A 24,719-nucleotide genomic window follows, 5' to 3' on the forward strand; every position below is an offset into this window, starting at 1 on the left:
TATTTTTTTTTTCAAAAGAGAAAATCATCCTTGCGTTGGAAAAATAATTTCTGCCTTTTAAAAGTGAAAATTGTAACCCCAAATCTTTGGAAATAATTTTCAATTTTGTCATAAAATATATTCATTTTTAAATTAGATATAATGGAAAATGTGAAGATGTGAATCGGTATGGAGAGATTGCATATCCTTTTTTATACTAAATTGTTTTAGATTCGTGAGAATTCATACTCATGTTTACTATTTTGCTTAAGCACAAAATTTATCCATGAATTTGCATGATTGTGATTTTGTAATGGCTTGATATTAAGAAAATTTAGGTCATGCTTGGGAAGTGTTTTCAAAAATAGTTTTGAAAAACATTTTAGAAATTTGTTCTTTAATATTTTGTGAAACAAAAGTTTGTTTGAAACTTGAAAAAATAATTTTTATTTGTATTATTTTATTTTTAATCATTTTGCATGTTTACGTAATTATTCTTTGAAATAACTATAATATAACAAGGGAAACTAATTTAAAAGAATTAAAAATATGTTTTATCATTTATGTGTTTGATTATGTGATTTAAAAACAATTTTTTATTTTAAAAAATATAAATTGGTTTTTAAAATTTTTAATACTGGTTATTGTTATATGGAAACAATTTTAAAAAATAAAGTGAAATGAATAATAATTTTTAAAAAATAAATTGAAATGAAGAATAATTTTTGAGGAACAAATATGAGTTATTTTCACTTGTTTTTAAAAATAAAAGAAAAACATGAATTCATCTGAATCATATGTTTTTAAAATTTATCATTAAAAACGTTTTTAAGTTAAAGAATAAAAAATAGTTTTTAAAAACAAGTTTAAAAAATGATAGTCAAATGACCTTATTTTTTTAATCTCAAATAACAAAACTTTTTTAAAAAACAACTATCAAATAAAGTTTTTTATTTATTTTTTATTTTTTATTTGCATTCAATCATTTTTAGAATTTTTTTTTTGTAGGGTTTTTACTTTTACAAACAAAATGAAAATTGTTTTAAACATTAATTAGAATAGTATATGGAGGATATTTTTCTTACTTATTGCAATCTAAATAACTTCAATTAATTTTATGACTCTTAATTAAACACTGATTTAATTTTTTATGATTTATTTTTATTTGCTTCATTATAGACTTCTAGTAACTGTAGTAAAAAAGCTGATTTATTTTAATTAAATACTTTAATTAAAACCTAAAGATTTGAAAAATTGAAATTTATCATAATAACTTTAAATACATAATCCTACGGCTATGACTGCCTCAACGTTTCAAATCTAATAATGATGATGAATTTTTGGCCGTATATTTTCTCAACGCACCTAAAGTTTCATTAATTTCCCGCTATTGGTAACAGTTGTTTCTCTCCCCCTCCCTCTCCCTCTCTCTCAACATTCAATATCTAGGGTTTTGAATTCTGATACTGGTTAGGGTTCTCAATTCTATACCCTTTCAAGGTTTTAGGGTTTAGAGTTTATTCTGCATTGATTTTCTAGGGTTTCACATCATAATCAATGTCCACACTCGATCAAATATCCTCAAACCTCCAATTCGCTGAATCTATGAAACACGACCTCAAGAAAGCGTTCGAAGACCTTCAATCTCACTCTTCTTCTTTAGCATCGCTCACTCTTCAATGGGAGGATCTCCAAACCCACTTCGATTTAGTCCAATCCTCAATCGAACTCCAATTCGAACGCCTCAAATCCAAGGAAATACAACTTCGTTCACTCGAAATCGCCCTCGATAGACGCGCTAAAGAACTCGAATTAAAAGAATGGCAATTGAATCGGCCCATTGTTCCATCGGGAGTTAAGTCCGAGCCATTAGAGGATGTTCCCGTAAATAATGGAATTGATCGGTTTTCCTCGAATGCTAATCTTCGGTTCTGTGTAACAATGGATGGGAGGAACTTGCAGTTATTTTTGAATGAGAATGCGGACAATCATGGGAGGATGGGAAACGAGGTTTTTGCGGCGCTACGGATGTCAGCAGATCCAGCAAAGCTGGTTTTGGATGCGATGGAAGGGTTTTATCCGCCCCATTTGAAGAATGGGGTTGTGGAGTTTGAAGGGGCTGTTGTGAGGAGGAGTTGTGTGCTTTTGCTGGAGCAGTTGACGAGGGTTGGGCCACCCATTAGGCCACAGGTGAGAGAAGAGGCAGCGAGATTGGCCCACGAGTGGAAGGCCAAGATGGGAGTGGAGGTGGGGGATTCTTTGGAGGTTCTAGGGTTTCTGTGGCTTTTGGGTGCTTATAGATTGACTTCTGATTTTGATAAGAACGAAATTTTGAAACATTTTGAGAATGTTGTTCAGCATAGACAGGCTAATGAGTTGGCTCGTGCCCTAGGTTTGACAGACAGTAGCGCTGGTGAGTTTTCTGAAACTTAAGCCTTTTGTACCCCTCTTTTTTTATTGTCAATAGCTGATTGTACAGTACTCTCTCTCTCTCTCTCATTAGAGTTTTATTCTATTCAGTATATTACAAGCTGCTTGCTTGTTGCGGGTTTCATTTTGTTAATAAGAAAAACATGTCAGTCGTTTTTGTTACTTATTTCTCAAGTCCCAGATTGGCCTTTTTCTATAATCTGTCGTACTATTGAATTGGCTGTGGTGGTAACTTCAGAGCAATGAAAGGCTAATGCTTAGGAGATCCTCAAAAATGGAAACACCATTGATAAAAACTATCTTCTGCTAATAAAATGATCTACTGTAACCTTTTGATTGCCTAAAAGGACTTTTTGACTGTTCTAGTATCTTACATAATGTCAGAGCTGCTTTCTTATGCCTATTCTAAGACCATTTGGAAGGAGAGAAGTAGGCTTTTGAAAATACTGAAAAAGTTGATCAAGTACTCAAACAATCATTTATGTATAATTTTTTAGAGTGGGTTAAGGTGTGTATAGGAGATTGTTCCTTGTCCATGTTGGGCTTTATTGATTAGTTAAGCTTAATGTAGTGGGTGGGAGTTGCTTATTGTGTATCCCTCCACTTGGTATGTCCTTTTGTGCCTTTGTATAACGGTATACACTTTAGTGCACTCTTTTTTATTCCCTCTTTTGGGAAGGAGTTTGGAAAAGAATTTTGGTCATGGATTGATTTAAAAGGAGAAGATAGACTTTGGTGAATAAATGTTTAATCTATAAAGGTGAGGAAGAATCTATTGAGCGCACTTTCCTTTATTGTGCTAAAGCAAAAATTCTATGACAACTGGAATAAAGAGGTGTTTCAGAATGTCAAAACTAATAAATTTTTAGCCTTAAATCAGATTGGTTTTTAGGATGCCAAGGAAAGGGAAACTGGTCTTTTAGTAGAGGAGACTAAGGCCAGAAGGGAGGTAGTCATTTCATTTAGGAAGTTGGGTAGCAATGGAATAAGTCTCTTGGAGGCAAAAATCAAGAGAATGATGGTTCAGAGAGAGAGAGAGAGAGAGAGAGAGGGAGAAGAACAAAGTTCTTGTATAAGATGACTAACACTTGTAGGAAAAACTATTAGACTAAAATAAGGGTGAATGGAGCAATAAGAGGATGTAGATTTAAAGGAGGGGGTGACCAATGCTTTTCATAGCTCTCCTTCTCAGTTGGAGAAGTGAAGGTTGAGTATTGATGGGATGACCTTTAAATCGTTGGGTAGAGAAGTTTTAGGGTTCTCAGACACCACTTTCTTTGTGGTGGAGGTGGTCTATGCAACCCTTTCTAGCTCGTGTGGAGATAAAGCTCTTAGGTTGGATGGATTCTTTATGGCTTTTTGGCAATGTTGTTGAGATTTCATGAAAAATGAGGACATAACATTTTCTGGGGAGTTTATGTGATAGGTTCTTCTGAAAGAAGCTTAAATTCCATGTTCATAGTGTTATTTCCAGAGAAAGGGATGCAGAAGATTTATAGCACTTCAGACCAATAAGTTTGGTTAGGGTCTTCTTGGGCTAGGGAATGGTTTGCTTCTACTAGCTTCTAACAAAACTCTTGACTGTCTATATTGTGGGAAAAGTGGTTTTGGCTTTTTAACCTGCATTTGTTGAGGGTTGTCAAAGTTTGTATATGGTTCTTATAGCACATGAAGCCATTGCTTTAAACTTGAAAAACTCCACTACTAGAGTATTTGTGAGTTGGATATCAAGAAGGCATATGATCATCTCTTAGGGTTTTTTGTGGACAGTTTTAGAAAAAAATGAGATTTGGTCTTGAGTGAATTGAATGGATTAAATGGTGCATTTCTACAAGGGATTGCAGGGTGTCATGGGGAGGAGGAGGGGGGTTGGGGCTCAAGAGGGGGTGAAGGAAGGTTGTGGGGTGGGTTTATGCAAGACAATCAAATGTGGGTGGGAGACTTTTAGTAGTAGAACTAGTTTTAGGGTGGGTAATGGGCAAAGAGTGAAATTTTGGAAGGATGAATAGTGTGGTGACTTACCACTTGGAGAGTTTTTTCCTAATTTGTTTCTCTAGCCATCACCAGAGATGCATGTGTGTTGAGGTTTGGGAGCAAAAAGGGAAGGGGGTGGGGGGTAGATCCATGATTAGGAGCTTGATGGGGTGAAAACATTTTTTAAGGGATTGTGAGGTTAGACACTTTGTAAGGCATAAAGGATAAAATGTTGTGGTTGAATAGGGTGTGGCCCAATGGTAAGGGCAAGTGTTGGGATGTGTGGTAGAGGCTCACAGTCTTGAGTTTGATTCCTACCATTAGGAATCCTTAGATTACCTGATGCTGGTTGTGATGAGTGCAGTTATCACCTTGAGGTTTAGGTCTCTCCGGGGAGTTCGAAGGACTTTGCTGTGAATGGTTCCTTGGTTATTAAAAAGGAAAAAATATTGTGGTTGAATGGTTTCTTGAAAGGTTCATGTCCTCCTTATTTTGCACACACGTCACCATCCATCCTTGGCATGAGACTTTGGTCATTGTCTTTCAGGCCTATTTTTTTGTTAAAAAATTTCATTTTAGCCTTGTTCAACCTTTTAGATCTTACTCATTTCCCCTAGCAAAATTCATTTGGAAATCTAAAGCCCCATCTAAGGTTAAGGCCTTTGCATGGCTAGTGAGCTACAAGGTCAATCCTAATCACTTGCCACAGGCGAGAAGATTGTACAAAGCCCTTAGCCCTGACCGTTGCACTATGTGTGTGGGGAGTGGGGAATTGATTGAATATCTTTTCCCATGTTGCTCTATGACTTTGAGGTTATGGCACAAGCTCTTCAAACCAAGGTTTTCAAAGGCATTTTTCAGGCACGCCTCAAGGTGAGGCATGGCAAAAAATCCTTGAGGCATTGAAGAAAAAGGGGAAGTCTAGAAAGACGTATGCCTTTGGCAGCAAAGCGTGACAGAGGTGCACTTTGGTTGCACCTTTTACGTATTTGGATTGAGGCGTACGCTTTCATGGGTCTTCATGAAAAAGGTGGCCATGTTTAAAAGAAAAAAAATTGAAGAGTATTTCAATATGGCGGAGAAGAAATTTGAAGAAAACCTTAAACCTAGCTTTGTGACGATCGTTGCTTCTCATTTCGGAGGCACCCCATCACTTTGACGATAGTCTTGTCTCGAATTCTTTCCTTTCTCCTTTCTATTTTTTGCTTTCTTCTTTTTTCTTTCTTTTGAGTCTAGTCCACACCTTCTCCACCACGACTTGTTTTTTGTTTTTGTTTTTTTACTTTATTTTTTGTCAAACCTGAGATATTTTTTGTTTTCATCACCTATTTTTGTTTTATTGGTTTTTTTTTTTTTTATTGTTTTTAGTTTGACTGGGACCATTTCCTACGGTTACCTCCACTTAGTGTGCAGTTTCCCTTTCTCACCTTTCGTATTTTTTTTTTCCTAGATTGTGGGGATGGGTGGCCTTTTAAGGGAGTTCAAGTGACTGCTAGTGGCCCTTTTAGTCGGGTCCAAGTTGAGGCCTAAGATTCTAGAGGCTTCTAGAGGCTCTCCCCCTTCTCAAGCCCAATTAGAAATTGGTTGTCATTTAGGGGCCATTTCAAGATTGGGCCACTTGCTCTCTTTAGGTACGACAAAAATAGTGGGCCCAAGACCAGCTCAAAGCGTCTTAGGGCTTCTCAAAGCATCTCATCATCCCACCATGGATGGTAGATTAGAAAAGTGGAGTAGGGACATGGTTTAAAGTCGCGGTCTCAGTCATTGACTTGGGAGGACCTGAGGCACATTAGTTTCAGTATCTTATATCGGTATCAGATGATACTCAAAATATATATAATTAAATATGCTTTTATAAAATTGTAAGTTTAATTATATTTAATATTATTTAAATAAATATAAAAATATGTTTATTAGTCTTTAATATTAAAAATTCTTTTATTTAATATCTTAATGTTAAATTTAATTAATTATAAAATTTTTCAATTGTTCATATTGATATAAGTAATTGTTAATTTTTTTTAGTAATATGTTATTTAACAAAATTTAATTTATACAACTTATTTAATTGTCTTAAAAAAGTTAATTATTTATTTAAAATATAATTAAATTAAATTCTTATAAATTATATTTATATTTCCATTTATCTTATTATATTCATTACCCATGGTATAAATACCATTGCCCATTATATAAATAGCCAAACACCCATGAGTAAACCCATTACCTCATTACCCGAGACTCATTTCTTCATCCTCTCCATCATTTTCTTCTTTTTTGAACCTGTTTTTTTTTTTCTCTACGATTGGGTGAATGGGAATAAAACCATCCTTCCCATCCCCTTCTTTTCTTTCAAATCCATTTTTTTTTCTTTCTCTGCAAATGGGTAAATGGGAATAAAACCATCGTCCTCGTCCTCTTCTTCTCTTTCAAACCCATTTTTTTTCTTTCTTTATTTTTTTTTTTATCAGAAACAAACATATGTATTAATTAAGAATAAATAAAACATGAGAAGGATGAGAAATCCTCCTTATGAAATACAAACCTGATAAAAAAGATTTAAATAAACCTCCTCTATACAAGGGGCTATACAAAACGTACAAAAAAGCCTATACAAGTGTTAACAACTCCTGGCCCTATAGACTTTACCCTAAGGTGTGCAAATTGAAAACCAACTAATCTGAATTACACTCAAAGGATAGGGTTTAAACATGTCTGTTTAGTAAGCCCAAAAAGAAGCAAAGAATGAAACGCATCGCACATCATCTCTGACGCCTTCTAAGTGTCCTAAAAAATCTTAGCATTCCTCTCTCTCGACACCATCCACAACAAAGAGAGACACACAATCCTTCAAAAAGTCTTGCCTCTAAGAGACACGCGACCCACAACAAAGAGAAATGCATTTTTTTTTTCTTTTCAACTGGGTGAATGAGAATAAAATCATCCTCCCTGTCCTCTTCTTCTTTTTCGAACCCATTTTTTTCTTTCTCTGCAATTGGGTGAATGAGAATAAAACCATTTATGATTGATCCTTCTTTAGGCTCAAGTTCTAGATTGCTTGTCATTACGAATTGATATAAACCATCTTCGAGTCAAACTTGGATATTGGTTTCGTAGCGGGCTTGTATCCGCCTTGGCTGAGTCGTACCAGTCTTGGTTGATACTTTGAACCTTGAGTGGGGGTGAAGCTTTTGGTGAGGCAATGGAGAGTTAAGCGAGGCAGTTGGAGTCTTTTCTGATGACCTCTCATCTTACATTCAGCGATGAGGCATTGTTGGCGGGAGAGTCTGAATAAGAAGCTCATCAAGTTAGCCCGAGGTGTTGCGACCTTGTTTCCAACTCTTTTCTGGTTTGCTTCTCTCTGATTTCAAAGGAGGGAGCACCTTCAGCCAACACCATTTTTTCTTTTGAAGCAGAAGGGTTTTCCGATAAGTTTTCGACTCCAGTTTGTCTGTTGAGGGGAGGGTTTTCTTCTTTAGCTTCTTCCAACTCCAAAGACAAGGGTATTCCTGATGGGAGAACCAAATGCTCAGTTCCTTGGAGGGAGCAGGACATGGGTTTTTTAGCAAAGAGCAAAGGTGATAATAGGCCTCCTCTGCATATGATTTGCGGTGAGGGCCTGGTTAAGGATTTCTCAGAGATTCAGCTAGAGGATACCAAGACAACAAACCTATAAGTGTGTAATGAGGAGGGGGATTTAGGTTTTGGGAGTCCTAGTAGGTGGGAGTTCTAGTAGGGGGCCATCGGCAATAGAGAGCCTTTCCAACCCTTCTTATCAAAATTTTCTCTTTTAGCAAGTTTGTGGGATTGCCAGTGGATGCGCATGAAAAGTAAATTGCGTCCTTGTTGAGCAAGTTGGAAAATAGAAAGGGATGTAGATTTCCGGCTGTGAAGAGGAGGCCATCCTCCACACCCCTTTTTGTTGGGGAGCTCTTAAATTTGGAATGCTTGATCAATTACTGCAATTTAAACAAAAAAGATAGGAGTCGGAGTAGGGGGGGTGATGGTCTATTAGTGACCTTGTAAGGTGTGTGTTGGGTTTAAAATTTCCTAGGGGGTAAAAGATGTGGTTTTAGAAAGGGCAAGGAAGAGGGGTTGTGGCAGTTTCTCCTAAGGGTTGCTATGTTTGGGCCTTTTTGTTTTGATAGCTTTAGGATAAAGCCTGTACTTTGGGGGTCTGGTTTGTGTTTTCTTTTTTCCTTTTGTGTGTATTAGGTTGCTACTTGTATACTCCATGTGTACTTTGTGTGCCTTTTCTTAGCGCTTTTAATATATTTGCTCTGTTTACCTATACAAAAAATATTCTTTTTTTTTTCCTAGTACAAAATTGTAATATTATATAAATAGTTAGTTCTTTATATTTGTATTAAATTATTAATAATAAGCTATGCTAATATTTAATTTTGTAATTCATTTCAAATTCTTTACATATCCTATATACTTGAAATTTTAGTTTTTAATTTTATTTTTATATATTTAATTATATTTTATATATTTATTAATTATAAAAATTAAAATCTCAAAAGGCTTACGTCTTAACGCTTCGAGTCTCGCCTTATGCTTTCACTAATGTTTTCGGAATCGGCTGGTCATTGTATCGGAAAAGTTACCGATTCATGGTTCACTAGTCAAATTGATGGTTGGATCATGGTTGAACCAATGATGTCGTAAATATATAATTTATATATTATTAAAATTAAAAATATTTAAATATATATAAAGAAATTAAAAATCACTAATATTTATTTTTTCATATTTAATATTATTAAATTAAATACATAGATGTATTAATATTTTAACATTTTATTAAGTAAAATATATATAATATTTAAATGTGAAGATTTTTTATTGAAAGTTATTTAATTTTACCTATATACATATACATTTAAAGTTATATATCATTATATCTTATATTATATTATTTACATTTTATTATTATAAAAATTTTGAAAGAAATCTTGTTATTTCATTTAATGTTTTGTGAGTTTAAGCATGAAGTCCAAACAGTGGAGTGGTGTTACCCTTGTTTTATAACCTTTAAGTGATTTGATCAATTCTCCATGCTTCATTGCATTTTATGAATTTTTAAGTCACTCTCCCATCAGTCCCACATCAGAATTTGATGGAAATAATATAGGCCTCATAAATGTTGTTCGCCCAGTGCACTGTGTAGCCACAAGAGGTCCTAGTGCCATTGATAGTAAGCCCAACCCAATAATTGAGGCCCGTTTCGTAAAAAAAAAAAAAAAAGTTTCTCTAGGAGAGGGAGATCTAGGCCCAAATCGGCAAACCAGTTTAGCGGTTTGACAGTTGATCTATCTGGTTTGATGGCGGTTCGATAGCCTGCCTGGCTCAAATGATGACCGAGATCGGATTAGGTTTCGGTTGACAGTTTGACTGGTTGAACCAGCCGGTCCGGTCTAGTTTTAAAAACAATGGCTTTCGTGTTTAAAAACTTTGCTTCAAACTACCTAGACTTGATTAAGTTCCTCCTAAGAGCATAGGTGATATGATAACTATGTCCTTTAAGAGTTTAGGGTGTACAACCAAAGCCAAAAAATAAATTGCTTGCCCCACTTTGATTTAGATAGTATGGAAGGAAAGAAATATATGGGTTTTTGAGGATAGGTAGAGAAGTACAAAATCCATATGGGACCTAATTTATTTATTTATTTATTTTTTTGGGCCCCAACAACTACAACTTTCAAAGGGGGACTCCTCTCAATGTAATTATGCTCAATTAGAATTTTGTGTGTAAATCATAAGGGTCAAAATAGTTAAGCTTCAATCTATAGAGAGTAGACTAGCCTTCTTATGTATATTTCTTTTGGCAATATATTAAGGTACATGTCTTGTTTTGTACTTTGAGGAATTTATCCACTTGCTCTATTTGGCGAGATTTTTGTATCTTTGGGTGGGATTCCTCATCCTTCACATGTACTTTCAATTCTTTATTAGTGAATTATTGTTTTTGATAAAAAAAAGTGGTAAATTTTTAATTAATTCTCTCTACTCTTCTTTGTCTAATGGAAGAATGGTGACTTTCCCTTCAAGTATGGTTTGGAATCCTTGAAGTTGGGCCAACTCAAAAGGAGGAGATGGAAGATTCCAAATAGATACTATTTGTGTAAAGGAGAATAAAGTGAATGATACCCTTCTCAACAAGAAATGCCCTTTTGAGTTGACATGGATCCTTTGTTGTGAAAACGAGGAAGATAGTTTGGTAAGCAAATCTTTTGTGCTTATTTTGGACTATTTGGAAGGAAAAGAATAGGTGAACTTTTAAAAATTTTGAAAAAAGAGATCAAGCAATCAAATAATCTCTTTTGTATGATATTTTGGAGTGAATTAGAGTGCATACAAGAGATTCCTTGATGTCCATGGTGGATTTCATTGATTAGTTGAGCTTTGAGTAGTGAGAGAGTTGTTTTTTGTGTCTCACCCAGCTTTGTCCAGCCTTTTGGCACCTTTGTGTATGTCATGTATGCTTTTGCGTGCCCTTTTGTTAGACATTTTGATATATTTGATCTTTTTCATATCGAAAAAGACATTTAAAAATTAATAATCATGACATAAAATTAACAAAGAGAAAATGATTAAGTTTTTATTTTTATTTTTTAAGAAGAAATTGATGAAGTTAGGTAATTAAAAATTAATTAATCATTACTCATTGACACTAATTGGGTTGGAAACAGAGTGGTAACTTAAAAAAGTTTAACATAGATGTTACACATTTGAACTTGGGTTAGGTTGACTTGAAAACACTTCAAGTTCTCTAAAATGTTCACTTGAGTTTGTTTATTATGGTGGAGATGGGTATGTTAATAGGTCCAAGTTGGAACTTTTCATCCATAGTTCAAATAAATCTTGTGTTAGGTTTGGGGCTTAGAAAGAAAAAAAGGGTGGTTAAGGATTTTCTCGACAAGGAAGTTACTAATATATTGATGTTTTAGGACACAAAACGGAAGATTATTGATTGGAGGTTTGGGGGTAGTGTGTGAATAATCAGGAATAAGGAGTGGGCTTTCCTTCCAGCTTGTGGGGCTTCAAGAGGGGTATTGATAATATGGGACTCAAGCAAGTATAGTTGCTTGGAATTGGTGGTAGGCTCATTCTTAGTCATAGTCAAGCTAGTTTTAGATGGGAAAGGGGACCTATGTCATAAGGAGAATTTAAGAGAATTTGGGGGGCTCTACACTAACCTCTAAGAAGGCTTACCAAGGTTGATCTCTGGCCATAGTCCCATTTTCTTAGACGCCAACCCTTTCAATTGGGGTCTAAGCCCTTTTAGGTTCGAAAACATGTAGCTATTTCACTTAGAATCCAAAGAAAATTTAGTTTACGATGAAATGAATTTCAAGGAGAAGGGTGGGAAGGTTATATGTTCATGAAAATATTGTAATATGTCAAATTAAAATTGAAAGAATGGAAGAAGACATCTTTTAGAGATTTAAAAGAGAGACAAAGGAAAATCTTGAAAGACATAGTCAACATTGACACTTGTGAATAAAAAGGAAGTCTCCTGAGCTTTCAACTCTTAAGGCAATTAGGAAAGGGGAACCAAAGGATCTATAGTTAAGGGAAGAGGTGCATTGGAGAAAAAAATTAAGGGTTGGATGGGTAAAAGTACGGGACTATAATAAATACTTCCATAGGGTAGCAAAGTGAAAGAGAAATAGGAAGTTCATCAAATCCTTGGTATATGAAGAAGGGGTCACTCTAGATAACCTTCAAAGCATGTTGAATGTGATATTGTGACTTTTTAGAAATTTTTATTCTAAATCCCCTAAAGATTCTTGGAGGTTAAAAAAGTTGGATTGGTCTCCCATTTCGGAAGTGAGTGTTGTTTGGTTGGACAACTCCTTTATTGAAGAAGTTAGCAAAACTATCTTTCAATTAGATAAAGAAAGGCACTAGGGTTTGATGGTTTCACCAATGTTTTAAGAGTGTTGGGATGTGGTTAAAGAGAATTTACTAAGAGTGTTCGTGGAGTTTCACAATCGTGGGGTAATAAAACAAAGTACCAATGCTATCTTTATTGCCCTAGTGCTGAAGAGGAGTTAGATAAACAAAATTTGGAACTTTAGACTGATCAACTTGGTTGCATGTCTATATAAGATCATAGCCAAAGTCTTATTAGGTTGTATTCAAGAAGACCTTCATGAAACCATTCACTTTTCTCAGGGAGCTTTTGTTGAGGAGGGGTGACAAATTTTAGCTGTAGTATTGATAGCCAATGAATTTATGGATGAGAAGAGACGATTAGTAGAGGAGGGATTAGTGTTCAAGATTGATTTAAAAAGGATTATGATCATATGAAGTGGGACTTTCTGGATCAAGCATTAGAAAGGAAGAGTCTTAGCACTAGATGGAGATTGTGGATGGGGGGTTGTTTGTCTTCAACAAATTTTGTGGTCTCAATGAACGGTAGTGCCAAAGGATGGTTTAAAGCGACTAGAGGTCTTAGGCAAGGAAATCCTCTTTCTTCTTTCCTCTCTACTGTAGTAGTTGATGTCTTTAGTAGGATGATGTTGGGAGTAGAGAGGAGCGGTCTCTTGGAAGGTTTCCTAGTAGGGAGGAGTAGAGTTAGGGTGACCTACTTGTGTTTTGTAGATGATAAAATCTTTTCTTCTAGAGTTGGCATGGAAGATTTGCAAAACTTTAAGCTAATCTTGTTGGTATTTGGGTGCATTTCAGGACTTAAGATCAATCTAGATAAAAACACTTTATCTGGTATTAACATGAGTTAGGATCAAATTGCTAAAATTGGCTTTGATGTTTGAATGTAAAGTTTTTGAGTGGCCTTTAACTTGTTTGGGTCTCACTTTAGGGGGAACTTAAAGGCTAAGGGCTTATTTGAGAACATTTCGAAGACAGTTCTCAAACAATAGTTTTTGAGAACAATTTTCAATAACATTTTTGTGATATTTTTTAGAATAAAAGTTTGTTTAAGACCTTGGAATGTTCTTAACTTATTTTGTATGTTTCAAATATTTTTTTAAAATAACTTTTATATTTAGTGCTTTATTTTCAAGCATTCTCCATGTTTGTACAATTATTTTCAAAATAGCCCCTAGAAAACAAGTGAAAATAATTAAAAACAATTAAAATATGTTATAAAAAAACATTATGTTTTGATAGGTAGGGCTTCTTGGTAGGGCTTTGGGAGGAGGAAGTCGTCTACTTAAAATGTTGTTGATAGATTGTTCTCTATTAGAGTTCCCATAGAACATTGAGGAATGCCCTTTCTATGAAGACATCATTACTAGTTTTGGGGAGTCGGACTCTTCCAAGGTGATGTTAAGTAGCTGCTTCACGGGGGAAGTGCATCCTTCAGAGAGTCTCTTTGATAAGTTGGCTAGGTTCAATGGCTTTTTAGGAATGCCAGTGGTGGGTTTCGAAAACGAGATCCTATCTCTATTGAGGAAGATGGATGCAAGGAGAGGGCATGGAGGCAAAGTGGGGGGAGGGGGGGAGATGGGGGGTGGGTGGAAAAGGAAGCCTAAAGCATTGTCTTGTTTCAACAGGGAGATCCAAAAATTGGAGTGCTTGGTTAATTACAATAGGTCTCCCATGTTTGCTAGGGGCAAGGAGAGGAGCAATGGGGACCAAGCTATTGTTCAATAAGGAGTTTAAGATGCATAAGTAATTGGTAAGCTATGCAGGGGGCTTGAGAATGGTTGGGTAAAATTGTTTTTCTAGGGTGTTAGGTGTTGTGTATGGATTGTTTTCTTTGTTGTTCTCTTTGTTTTCTATTGTGGCGCATTTGTATGCTACATGTGTATGTTGTTGCGTCCTTTGGACTTTTAATATATTATCGTTTTTTACCTATCAAAAAAAGAAAAAAAGAAAACACTTTGTTTTCATATCAATTCTTAAAAACTTGTTTTAGGAACAATTGATAGCCAAATGTGTTTTCTTGTTTTTTTGTTCTCAAAAACAAAAAATTGTTCTTGAGAACAGTTACCAAACACAACTTAATGTTTTTTGGAATCCAATGATGGATGAATTTCATAGAGATTGGACAGATGGAAAAAAACATAAACGTCTTTGGGTAGATGATAAACCTAATTTGGTCTCACCTGTCTCATATTCCTAGTTACTTTTTATGTATATGATGTCATCAATAGTGACCACAAAGATTGAGAACATATAAGGGGATTTCCTTTGGTCAAGGGTTAGGAGGGAAAGAGAAACCATCTCATTAGTTAGGAATCGGGTATGCAAGCCTAAGTTGGGAGGGGATTTGGGGTTAGGGAGGATATCTTTGAGAAATAGAGCACTCTTAGGGTAATGGCTTTGGAAGTGTCCTAGGGATAGTGATGCTCTTTGGCATAAGGTAATATTAAGTATCTATAGGACACATCCCAATGGTTAAGATACCAACATTCTAGTCAGATGGTCACTTGCCCCTAGGAGACCATTGCACATGTTTTTTAGGATTTCTTAGGTCTTACCCATTTTGTGGTGGGAGATGGGGCAAGGATTCGCTTTTGGGAAGACTTGTGGGGCAATCAACCTTTGTCCCTCAATTTCCAAATCTTTTTAGAGTTGTGATAGTTAGAAATGCTTTGATTTCATCTATTATTGACACCTCTTTTCCTTCTTGGAACCTTAGCTTTCGTCATAATCTCACCGATGTGGAGATAGAGGACTTGGAAAAAGTCCTCACTTTCTCTCATGTGCTCTTGATACTATCTATCCCTGACATGAGAGATTGATTATTATCTCCTTTTGGCATATTTGCTGTAAAATCTTTTCTTTCAATTCTGTTCAATCTACTAGCTCTTGTTCTTTTCTCTTGAACAAAACTCATTTGACAATCTAAAGCTCCATCTAAGGTCAAGGCTTTTGCGTGGCTAGTGGCTAAGAAGAAGGTCAATACAAATGACTTGTTACAAGTGAGAAGATCTCATCACAAAGTTTTTAATTGTGACTGTTGCATTATATGTATGAGTGGGAATTGATTGATCATCTCTTTTATGTTGTTTGACAACTTTGGCGCTTTGACATGGATTATTCGGATTAGTTAGGTTAGATTAGGTCCCTCCTAGGAATATATGTAACAAGATAACCATTTCTTTTAGAGGTTTGGGAAGTACGGGAAGAAACAAGACTCTTTAACAAATTGCATGCTTCACATTGATTTGGATAGCATGACAGGAAAGAAATGCAAACATTTTTAGGATAAGTGGAGAAGTTTAGAAACAATGTGAGACTTACACTTTTATTCCCCTTTTTGGGTTTCAACAACTTAAGCTTTCAAGGACACTTCTCTCTTTGTTATTCAGCTCATTTGGAATTTGGTGTTTAAATAAAGGGTTAAAAAGGCAAATCATGGAGCAAAGGTTTTGTCTTTTTTGTAGGTGTATTAATCCCTAAAGAAAGCATAACCACATTTCTTTTGTATGGTTTTGGGTGGTATATTGGAGATATCGTATCTATCTGTTCTTTTGATGAGAGTCTGTATTTTGGGAAGGATTTCTACCTATCAAAAATAAAAAATAAAAAATTGGGAAGGATTTCTCATCCTTCACATGTGCTTCAAATTCCAAAGTAATGAATTTTTGTTTTTGCTTAAAAAAAAAAAAGAATTTGCCACAGTTTTTAGAGTCACTGTAATTTTAGTACCCATATTGAGCCACCTGACTTTATAGGTTTTGACAATGGCAATTGAGCTTCAGATGCAAAGAAATATTGAGAGCCATAGTTCTCCAAACATTTGGTTTCTTTTGTGGGAAAATTTTTGCCTCCATGATTTGTGGTTAGCATTGTTTTAACCATTTTAAGCTGTGTAAATAGATTTTCTTCCTCTGTCTAGTGCAGATCTACTAATCTTCTTTTGATTAGACTTCATATCACAGATAGTATACTTTTTAGAATAGTTGCTCAGCATAATTAGTACTTATTATTTCAGTGCAATGAAATAGTTGTTTATGATAAAAAAAATTCTCTCATACTTCCCATATATTTCACTAAGCATCTTGTATTGCATAGATCGTGATTTTCTATCCATTCATTGCCATAGATCCCTCATCTAGCAACAAATTATTTTAGTATGGTTTTGGAGCTCATGGGGCTGAAATTTGTACATAAATGTTGGAATATGAATAGATCGGAATCTGAAGATGCTTCATTACTTTCAATTTGGTTGGGAATGACAACTCCTTTGTCAATTCAAATTATTTCTTAGTGGCTGAATTTGGTTGTCTTTTTTCTGAAACTTACAATAGTCAGGTAGCAACTCTTAAGTTCCATTGCAATTCTTGTGTGTCGTGCTGTAGTTCTTCCACAGATTGCAATGATCTGCTCATTGTCTTGTCTTGGTTCCCCTCATTACTTTTGTTTGTATTATCTAAATGTATGCCTTTTGTTAATCGAGATTATATTTTTATGAATCAGTTTTAATTTTTTAACATAACTGTTAGTGAATTTGTACATTAAATTTAGGATGCTTTTGCATGTTTTCTGGGATTGGTTTTTATGGTCTTGGGCATTGAGTGAGATTGGGCAAATACCTCAAGTGTCTGGTCCTATGATACATATGAAAAGGAAATCCCCTTGCTAGTTGATACATGTTAAAGTAATTTCCCCTTGCTATAAACTTTTTTGGTCTATGGGTATATATTGATGCTAGAAATTTACATGTAACACATCTATTGCTTATTGATTGTTTCATGTTCCACTTGTTTAGGGACCGGCATCCTTCTTTCCCAAGTAATGACTAATCAATCTCCATCCAAACGCTTGGAATTGAAAAATGCAATTGCTTCTTCATCTGTGAGACCCTGTCCTGAGCTTAAACTTTTGTGCATCAATATGGATGGAAAAGGTTTGTGGTCGTTTCTGAATGAGCATGGGAAGGAGCATGATTCAATTCGTTGCGAAGTTTATTATGCTCTTCAATTTGCACCAGATCCGGCAGAACTTGTTGTGGATGTATTGCAAGTTTTTGATGCTCCCAGATCAGAGCTAAATAAGGGATTCAAGATGGGTGTTATTAGAAAGAGTTGCATTCTTCTGTTAGAGCAGTTATTTAGAATCTCACCACCAATTAAACCTCATGTAAAAGAAGCGGCAATGAAGCTTGCAGTTGATTGGAAAGAGAAATTTGTAAAGAAGTATGAGGTTCCACAGAAGTTTTTAGGTTTTTATCTGCTTTTAGCTATATATGGATTGGCCTCTTCTTTTGATCCAGATGAACTTCTAGGACTTTTGATGAATATGGATCATAGTAAGAAGCTTAGGGTGACCCCTGATTTATGCTTGGCCCTTGGTTTGGCAGATAAGATTCCTAGTAAGTGCTCTCTCTCTCTCTCCCTCTCTCCCTCCCTCTCTCTCACACACACACATCACTTTGCTGATTCAGTGCTCTGTACTTTAAGTACCGCCCATTTAATACTAAAGCTACATTTTGGGAAAACTGAAATTTCATAATTTTATAACTTAATTAGTTTCCACTAATTCATTTGCATGCCTTTCAGTTTCCATTATTTATTTCAAAAATATTTTTAGCACCAATTGTTTTTGTCTTGTTTCCAGTGAATTGGTATGTTTGTCAGTACCAATATTACAATCTTTGACATAATACTTGAAGGCTATTTTTGATGAGATGTAGGATGGTAGAATCTCTCACAGGAAGCATGTCCAGAGTGGCCCTGTTTTGGGGATCCGATGGTGTGCAAATAATATATAGAAGGCTTGATGGGTGGAAAAAGGCCTTCTTGTGATTAGGAGGTTGGAAATCTAGCGCACATCTCAACCCAGTACTTTCCTATTATCAAGATCCTGATGGGAATTGCAGATAGGAATGAGAATGTTTGCCGAGGAATGAGAACCTTTGAAGGAGGTTTCTTTGTCAGAGGGCTGTTGAGACCTTTTGATTTGGTGGAGTATAGTTTGTACACCAAAGCCATTAAGGCTAGGCCTAGGGGGGTATTTATATGAAGAATAGTCTCTTGATGGTTGGTGGTTGTGGTGGTTCCATAGGTAGCAGAATTCCCTATGGCATCAGATTATTAAAACATTTTTGTTTTGCATGGTTATGTGTAGGATGCCTACTTTTTTGGTTGGGACTTAGCTTTGATGTCCCTAGAAGCAATAGCTGAGGACTGTTAGAACTTAATTTGTTGTACATGTTTTTGCATCGGGGAGGGCTCATTAGTCCACTTTTAGGAAGATTTGTGGTGGAAGAATAAGCTCCCCAGCCAACAATTTGTCTCCTTCATATCCTATTGAGATTGAGAGATTCCCCCATATCTATCATAGTTTATTCTCTTTATCTCATAACTATCCTATCTTGTTTTTTCATTTTATTTTCCATAGAAACTTTAAGGATCCTGAAATAGATGCTATTTTTCCTTTTCCTTTGTTAGAATTTTTTTTTCATCAATCTCTGATAGTAGAGATGCTGGACCTTTGACTCCAGTGGCCTTTTCTCATCCAAGTCCTGTCCCCCCCACCTTTGTTTTCCTGCTCTTTACGAATCTGATTCACTGACATAATTCCCTAAGCCCCAGTTCAAAGGCTCCTTTGGAAGTTAGGGCCTTCATGTGGTTGGTGGTTAATAAGAAATTTAATTACTCATGAATTTGTTTCAGCTCTCTGTAAATGCCTTGGCCTTGATAATTGCTTTCTTGATATGAGGAGTAATGAGTTGCCCAACCGTTTCTTCCTCCATTTACTGTTTGTTTTGGAGGCTTGGCAGAGCTGTGAAGGTTGTTCGATTGGGACTGGTATTTTGTGGGTTGCTTCTTGAGGCATTTGTCATCTCTTTCCTAGGATTTAGGAAGAGCCTTGGAGTGGCCCTGCAGAGAGGGACCATCTTGCTTTATTAGGGGTTATCTGGCTAGAGAGGAATGCTATGATCTTTTAGGACAACTGGAGAATGGTAGAAGATTCTAGGGAGAAACTTGTTACTTCTCTATTCTTTGAATGTGTCGTTATGGAGTTCTAGTTCCTTTCAGCATTCTTTGGCTAGACTAGTGATTGTGTTAGCCATTTCTTATTTTATTTCTTGTGCTCTCTTCTGGAAGGATTTCTTATCCTTTGTTGTAAAGAAACTTATATACGTAATACTATTCATTTATATATGAAATTAGTTCATTTGCTGGGTCTCCTTTGGTGCATATTGATGAAAACTGAAATTTATGTTGCACATGTGACAGATTATATCCAAGATCTCATAGAAAGGAATCTGCTGAGTGATGCTATTCAATATATTCATGTATTTGAGTTGGTTGACAAGTTTCCACCAGTATCCATCTTGAAATCCTACTTAAATGATTCAAAGTGGAGAGTATTCAAGAAGGAAAAGAACCCACATTTGAGAGAGGTAAATTTGGATGACCCTTTGTTACAGTGTCCACTCTAGTCATCTGACACCTGGTGGTGATCCTTTCTGTGTTTTTATTTTACTTGTTCACAGGACGATGTCATGAACAAAGAATTAACTGCTCTGAGAGATGTAATCAGCTGCATTACAGAACACCACCTTGAGTCTGAATACCCACCGGAGGACCTAGAAAAACGCATTGAGCAGCTGAAAAAGAAGGCAGACAAAAAAAAATTCCTTGAGCAGCAGACAAAGAAGAAGGCAGACAAAAAATGTCGTCGAGCCGTTGTTCCCAAACCTCAACCGCCTCAGCAGAGCATTCCTCCTCAACTGCCAAAGCAGAATGCCCCTGAACCTCAACCGCCACAGCATAACGCTCCTGAACCTCAACCATCACAGCAGAATGCCCCTGAATCTCAACTGCCACAGCAGAGTGTCCCTGAACCTCAACTGCCAAATCAAAACGTCCTCACACCTCAACGTTCACAGGAGATTGCCCTCACACCACAACTGCCGGGGGAGAGTGGCCCCAAATCTCAACCACCACAGCAGAGCATCTTCAAACCTCAACCTCAACCTCAACCTCATTCTCAACCATCACAGCTGATTGCCCTCAAACCTCAACTGTCACAGATCACTGTCATACCTCAACGGCCCCAGCAGAGTATCCCCAAACCTCAACCACCACAACAGAGTGGGAATAAGCGTTCCTGGACGGCTATGTCAGCAGAAGCTGCCCCGCCCACTTATTTTGGTGCTTCTCCCACTGCTCACTCTATACAACCGCCTCTCCAGCGGCCGGTAGGCTATTTTATCAATCAAGCTGCACCATACTTGAGCATGTCTGCGGGACATTATAGAACTCCAGATAGGCCCTATGGACTTTCAGGCTTGCCTCTTGGAAGCCCTCACAGTGTTGCTGTTAATGGGCTCAGTAGGCCATATGGTCCGGTTGGAAACCTCCCTGGTATGGGTGTTGCAAACCCCAATGGATTCGTCCATTATTACCCCAGGGATGCACTCAGGTAACTGGGGGATGTAGGGTTGGTTTTTCTCAGTTCCATTGAATCTTTCTATCGTTCATACAGTCTTTGGACTGTAATCAACCCATTTTTCTGAAACTAATCTTCTATAGGACCAATTTTACTGTATAGTGCTTCCAAAGCTACAATAGGGCCCCCATTTACTATAAAGCACTAGTAACTTGTCCATATTGATGTACATTTTTATTTACTCAAATATCATACCCTCTCAATTTTTGACTCTGGAGAGTGCTGATGGATTATAGGATGATGCTCTACTAGGAAGACTGTTATGCTATCCCTGGTTACCTTGTGAGGGTGAGAGCCAGAGCAGTTGAAGGTTAATGACATCTCTCTCTGTTGAAGGACTTAGTTTGTGGCAATCTTATTGAGCTTCCCCCATTATTTCATTGATGTTATAATGATGAATATTTTCTCATTAATCACCCACATCCCCTGGGTCCTGAATTGAGTTCAAATTATGTTTTTGACTTCCAATGCTTGGTGGAAGAAGTCTTCTCTTTTCATGGCACTTAACAGTTACAAAAGCACAAGAGACATCTTCTACAGATTTATTTTTAGAAAGCTTAATGGTGATGGCATTTTCAGGGTCAATAGTAATCGAATGGATAATATATCAAACCCACGATTTCAGTCTTTCATATGTAACAAAAACTGATACTTCTGGGTAAAATTTTTCATTGGGTTATTAGCGACCACGTTTATATATAGCCCCCAGTAAGTGCTCCTCGGGACCATGGAGAAACACTTGACCCAACCCAAGTTGTGAGTTTGCTAGTCCTTAGCCACTATATGCCACTTGGATGCGACCATAGAGCAAGGATATAAACATATGAAACAAGATATAATTATTGAGAAAAAAAGAATTGTATATGTGCCACCGCCTTGATTGGTGGTACCTTTTCCCATACGTAATAATGTTTAAGCCCGTTGTTTTTCTATCCAGACCCCGTTCTTTTTCCAACTTGTGAGAGGAAAAAAGGTAGGTGTCGTGTCAGAAAGCACTCGTGAGATGGACCGGTGAGTTGTGATCTTGAACAACTTGATGTTCTAACATGCGTTGGAAAATTCACGTGAAAATTATGATTTAGGGTTGGGTAAAGCAAATAATGCATCTATGTTCTAAGTATCTAAGCATAATTCATATTAAAGATGTGAATTATGAAATATATATATATATATAAATCAACCTCTTTTGGTTATCGAAAGAGAGTTTTTCTCTAAAAACCCCAGAGAGATTGCAGCAAAAGCTTTTCATGAAAACTTTCATTATCCTTCTGGTGATCTTTTAAAAACAAGAGAATTCTATGAGACAATCCTCGTAGAAACTGGTTCTGTTAAAATTAAGTATAACACTGATAAGTTCAACAATCTGGGTTTGACATTCTCTACTTGCCATATCTATAAAATTCTTACTGTCAAGCAATGGGGTGGAAATCCCAATTTTTCAAGGGAATTCTCTGAACCTTCAAAACCAAGATTTTTTAACTATTGGGATTATCAGAGAGCATGATCCAATGCTTTTCTAATCCAAAATAGGGACTTTCATCCTTCATGGATGTTCTATTTTCCATCTAAGAATCACCTTTCCTCTTTCCCATTTTGGTTCCACAATAAGTGGACTTATTTTGGTTCATCCATTAAGATACTTCCTAAGCCCATCCTTGATGGCTTTGAGTTATTCAGTAGTTCTTTTGTTATCCCCATAGAACTTTTAGCTTTTTCCCCTTTATTGTTCTTTTTCAATAAATTTGGCCTTACTTGGATAGCCCAATGAGACTACATTATCATTGCAGATGAATCAACAACCTTTCCAACTCTTGGAAGGACTTTTAAGACTAAATGGTGGGACGCTTTGAAAAACGATGCATCCTTGGAAGCAGTTAAACAATATTTCCTCAAAAACCCACACAAGTTTCAGCTAGTAATGATATGTCACAATTTCTTCTTAAGAAACAACAACTACAAGCCATGCTCACAGCAGCTAAAACTCCTCAAGAATTCCAGAAAATCCTTGATGAAGGAAGCTTAAGCTAGATTGCCTCATAGAATTCTCTTGTTTTTAAAAGATCACTAGAGGGATAATGAAAGTTTTCATGAGACCTTAAGATAGTTGGGTATTGGGTAGCTTTGACTGGATTGGCTGGATCCGAAGGATCATAGTACAGGGTCATCATCTTGTTGGGCATAGGGTTGGAAGAATGAAGCCTTGCTTCTTCTTCAAGATCAACTTGTTGACTCCACAACATTTTATGAGGAGAAAGAGCTTGACTGGATTGAGATTTCTGTGGATTAGGAGCTTGGGTATTCTTTTTAGGGGCCATGGTCTCATGAACCTTGCAAATTTCATGAGTTGAGTGATTAGGAATGGATTTTTCTCCTTTGATAAACTTAATTTGGAAATTAGGGTTTAAAATAATCCAATGAGTTAAATCATACTTAAAAGATATATACTTAATTGTTTTCGCAGATGTGAAAACGACTTTTAAAAATCCTTGGTTCAAAATATCAATTTGAGATCTTGAAATGCATAAAGGAATGCTTAAAATATCATTTATAATGAGATTATGAATGAGTTGGGTACCTAAAATCTTAGGTGGAACAACTGATCCAACAAGATTAATATCTTGATCACAAGTAGTGATGCTTTCGACAGGATTAGCAAATTCAAAAAGAATTTCCTTATCAAAGAGCTTCGTTCTTATACCTTGGTTATCTACCCACATGGGATAAATAGAGCTTTAAAAGGGGATTCCTAAGAGGGCTTTCTCTTTAAGGTTCTTGATAATAAAAAAGGTTTGCTTAATACAAATGTCATGGTTACGAACATGAACATCTGTTAACTTATGCTTAATGACAAGTCTTTTGCCATTGGCTCCAAAGAGAGACTCACTAGTCTCATCGCATAAATTAATACGTACAAGACCCTCTTGAAGGCAATTTTCAGCTGCACCTGAATCAATCAAAGCAACAATATCAAAGACAAATTTATCTTTGACTACTATAGTAAGGGAGACTTCCCACCTTTGGAAGATAACCTTACTAACAGTATTAAAAAATGCATCTGTCTCTTCATCATTAACATGTGAAGATTCTAGAACATCCTAAAGGTTTTCCTGGTTATTGACAATCCTATTGATTTGTCCTTGGAGCTAAGAGAAACCTAAATTTGTGAATTGTTTTAGATCCTTAACTTCCTTTCTATACTACTTAACTTCTTTATGAAGATCCTTAATGCTTATTTCTCTGGGAGGTTGTTAGTCAAACCTGTTTAAGTTGTGCAATGACTTCAAGCTTAAACAACAAATGAAGAATGAACAAAAGACCTACAAGAAGGAATTTGGGTTTTTCTATAGTCAATTTGGTTTCAACCAAAAGGAAACTAAGCCTTCCTCTAAGCAATGAACAAGTAGAAAACCTAGAAAAGACCAGTTTTATCATAGCAAGTGAGGAACCTATGGTAACTATAGGATGAATGAAACTAAACATTCAAGACATGTCCAAAGAAGAGTCAACAAAGAAGCCCAAAAAAAGGTAGAAGCCCCTTTAGAATCCAAGCCAATTATATGTTTTAAGTGTGGCAAGGTTGGCCACTATAAGAAAGATTGTAAGGTTAAACAAAAAATCAACAACCTGAATGTTTTAGAAGACTTAAAAAATATGCTTTGTAATGTTTTGTTAAGCACCTTAGATTCTGAATAACCAAAAGAGGTTGATTTAAATATTTTTGCCAATATCTTAATTTTAAAAGAGGTGTGGTGTTGGCAGCCACCATAATTTGCTTATTTGAAAAAGAAGAGCTTGATGCTAATTCCTTTTGAGAGGGATTAGCCTTAGTAATCTACAGGTTCGGATTGTGTAATCTGTGAAGAACTTAAAGGTTCATTTCTTGTAAATTTCTTGATTAGATATCTTGGGTAGCTTCCAATCATCTAAATAATTTTGGATCTTAGGATAAT

At 36.1% G+C, this 24,719-nt stretch overlaps 1 protein-coding gene across 2 annotated transcripts; it reads left to right on the forward strand.

Moving 5' to 3' along the window:
• The first annotated feature begins 1,356 nt into the window (after positions 1-1,356).
• Positions 1,357-21,119, forward strand: LOC117930678 (FRIGIDA-like protein 1). 2 transcript variants are annotated; one of them, XM_034851313.1, is made up of 4 exons: positions 1,357-2,392; positions 17,078-17,680; positions 19,551-19,717; positions 19,811-21,119. In XM_034851313.1, the coding sequence occupies exons 1-4, from the start codon at positions 1,537-1,539 to the stop codon at positions 20,744-20,746; spliced, it is 2,562 nt and encodes an 853-aa protein (XP_034707204.1). In that variant the 5' UTR covers positions 1,357-1,536; the 3' UTR covers positions 20,747-21,119. The 2 variants fall into 2 exon arrangements, with proteins under 2 accessions (XP_034707204.1, XP_034707205.1); XM_034851314.1 differs by lacking the exon at positions 17,078-17,680 and having other exon boundaries at positions 1,358-2,392.
• The last annotated feature ends 3,600 nt before the right edge of the window (positions 21,120-24,719 follow it).

Source organism: Vitis riparia, chromosome 14 (genome assembly GCF_004353265.1).
Source record: "Vitis riparia cultivar Riparia Gloire de Montpellier isolate 1030 chromosome 14, EGFV_Vit.rip_1.0, whole genome shotgun sequence".
Taxonomy (NCBI): Eukaryota; Viridiplantae; Streptophyta; class Magnoliopsida; order Vitales; family Vitaceae; genus Vitis; species Vitis riparia.

Bases quoted from the DNA above. Each gene is read 5' to 3' on its own strand.
- LOC117930678 (XM_034851313.1), top strand. From the start codon at position 1,537: ATGTCCACACTCGATCAAATATCCTCAAACCTCCAATTCGCTGAATCT. The intron at 2,393-17,077 runs GTGAGTTTTCTG...CCACTTGTTTAG, and splicing joins TTTGACAGACAGTAGCGCTG to GGACCGGCATCCTTCTTTCC. The intron at 17,681-19,550 runs GTAAGTGCTCTC...CACATGTGACAG, and splicing joins TTTGGCAGATAAGATTCCTA to ATTATATCCAAGATCTCATA.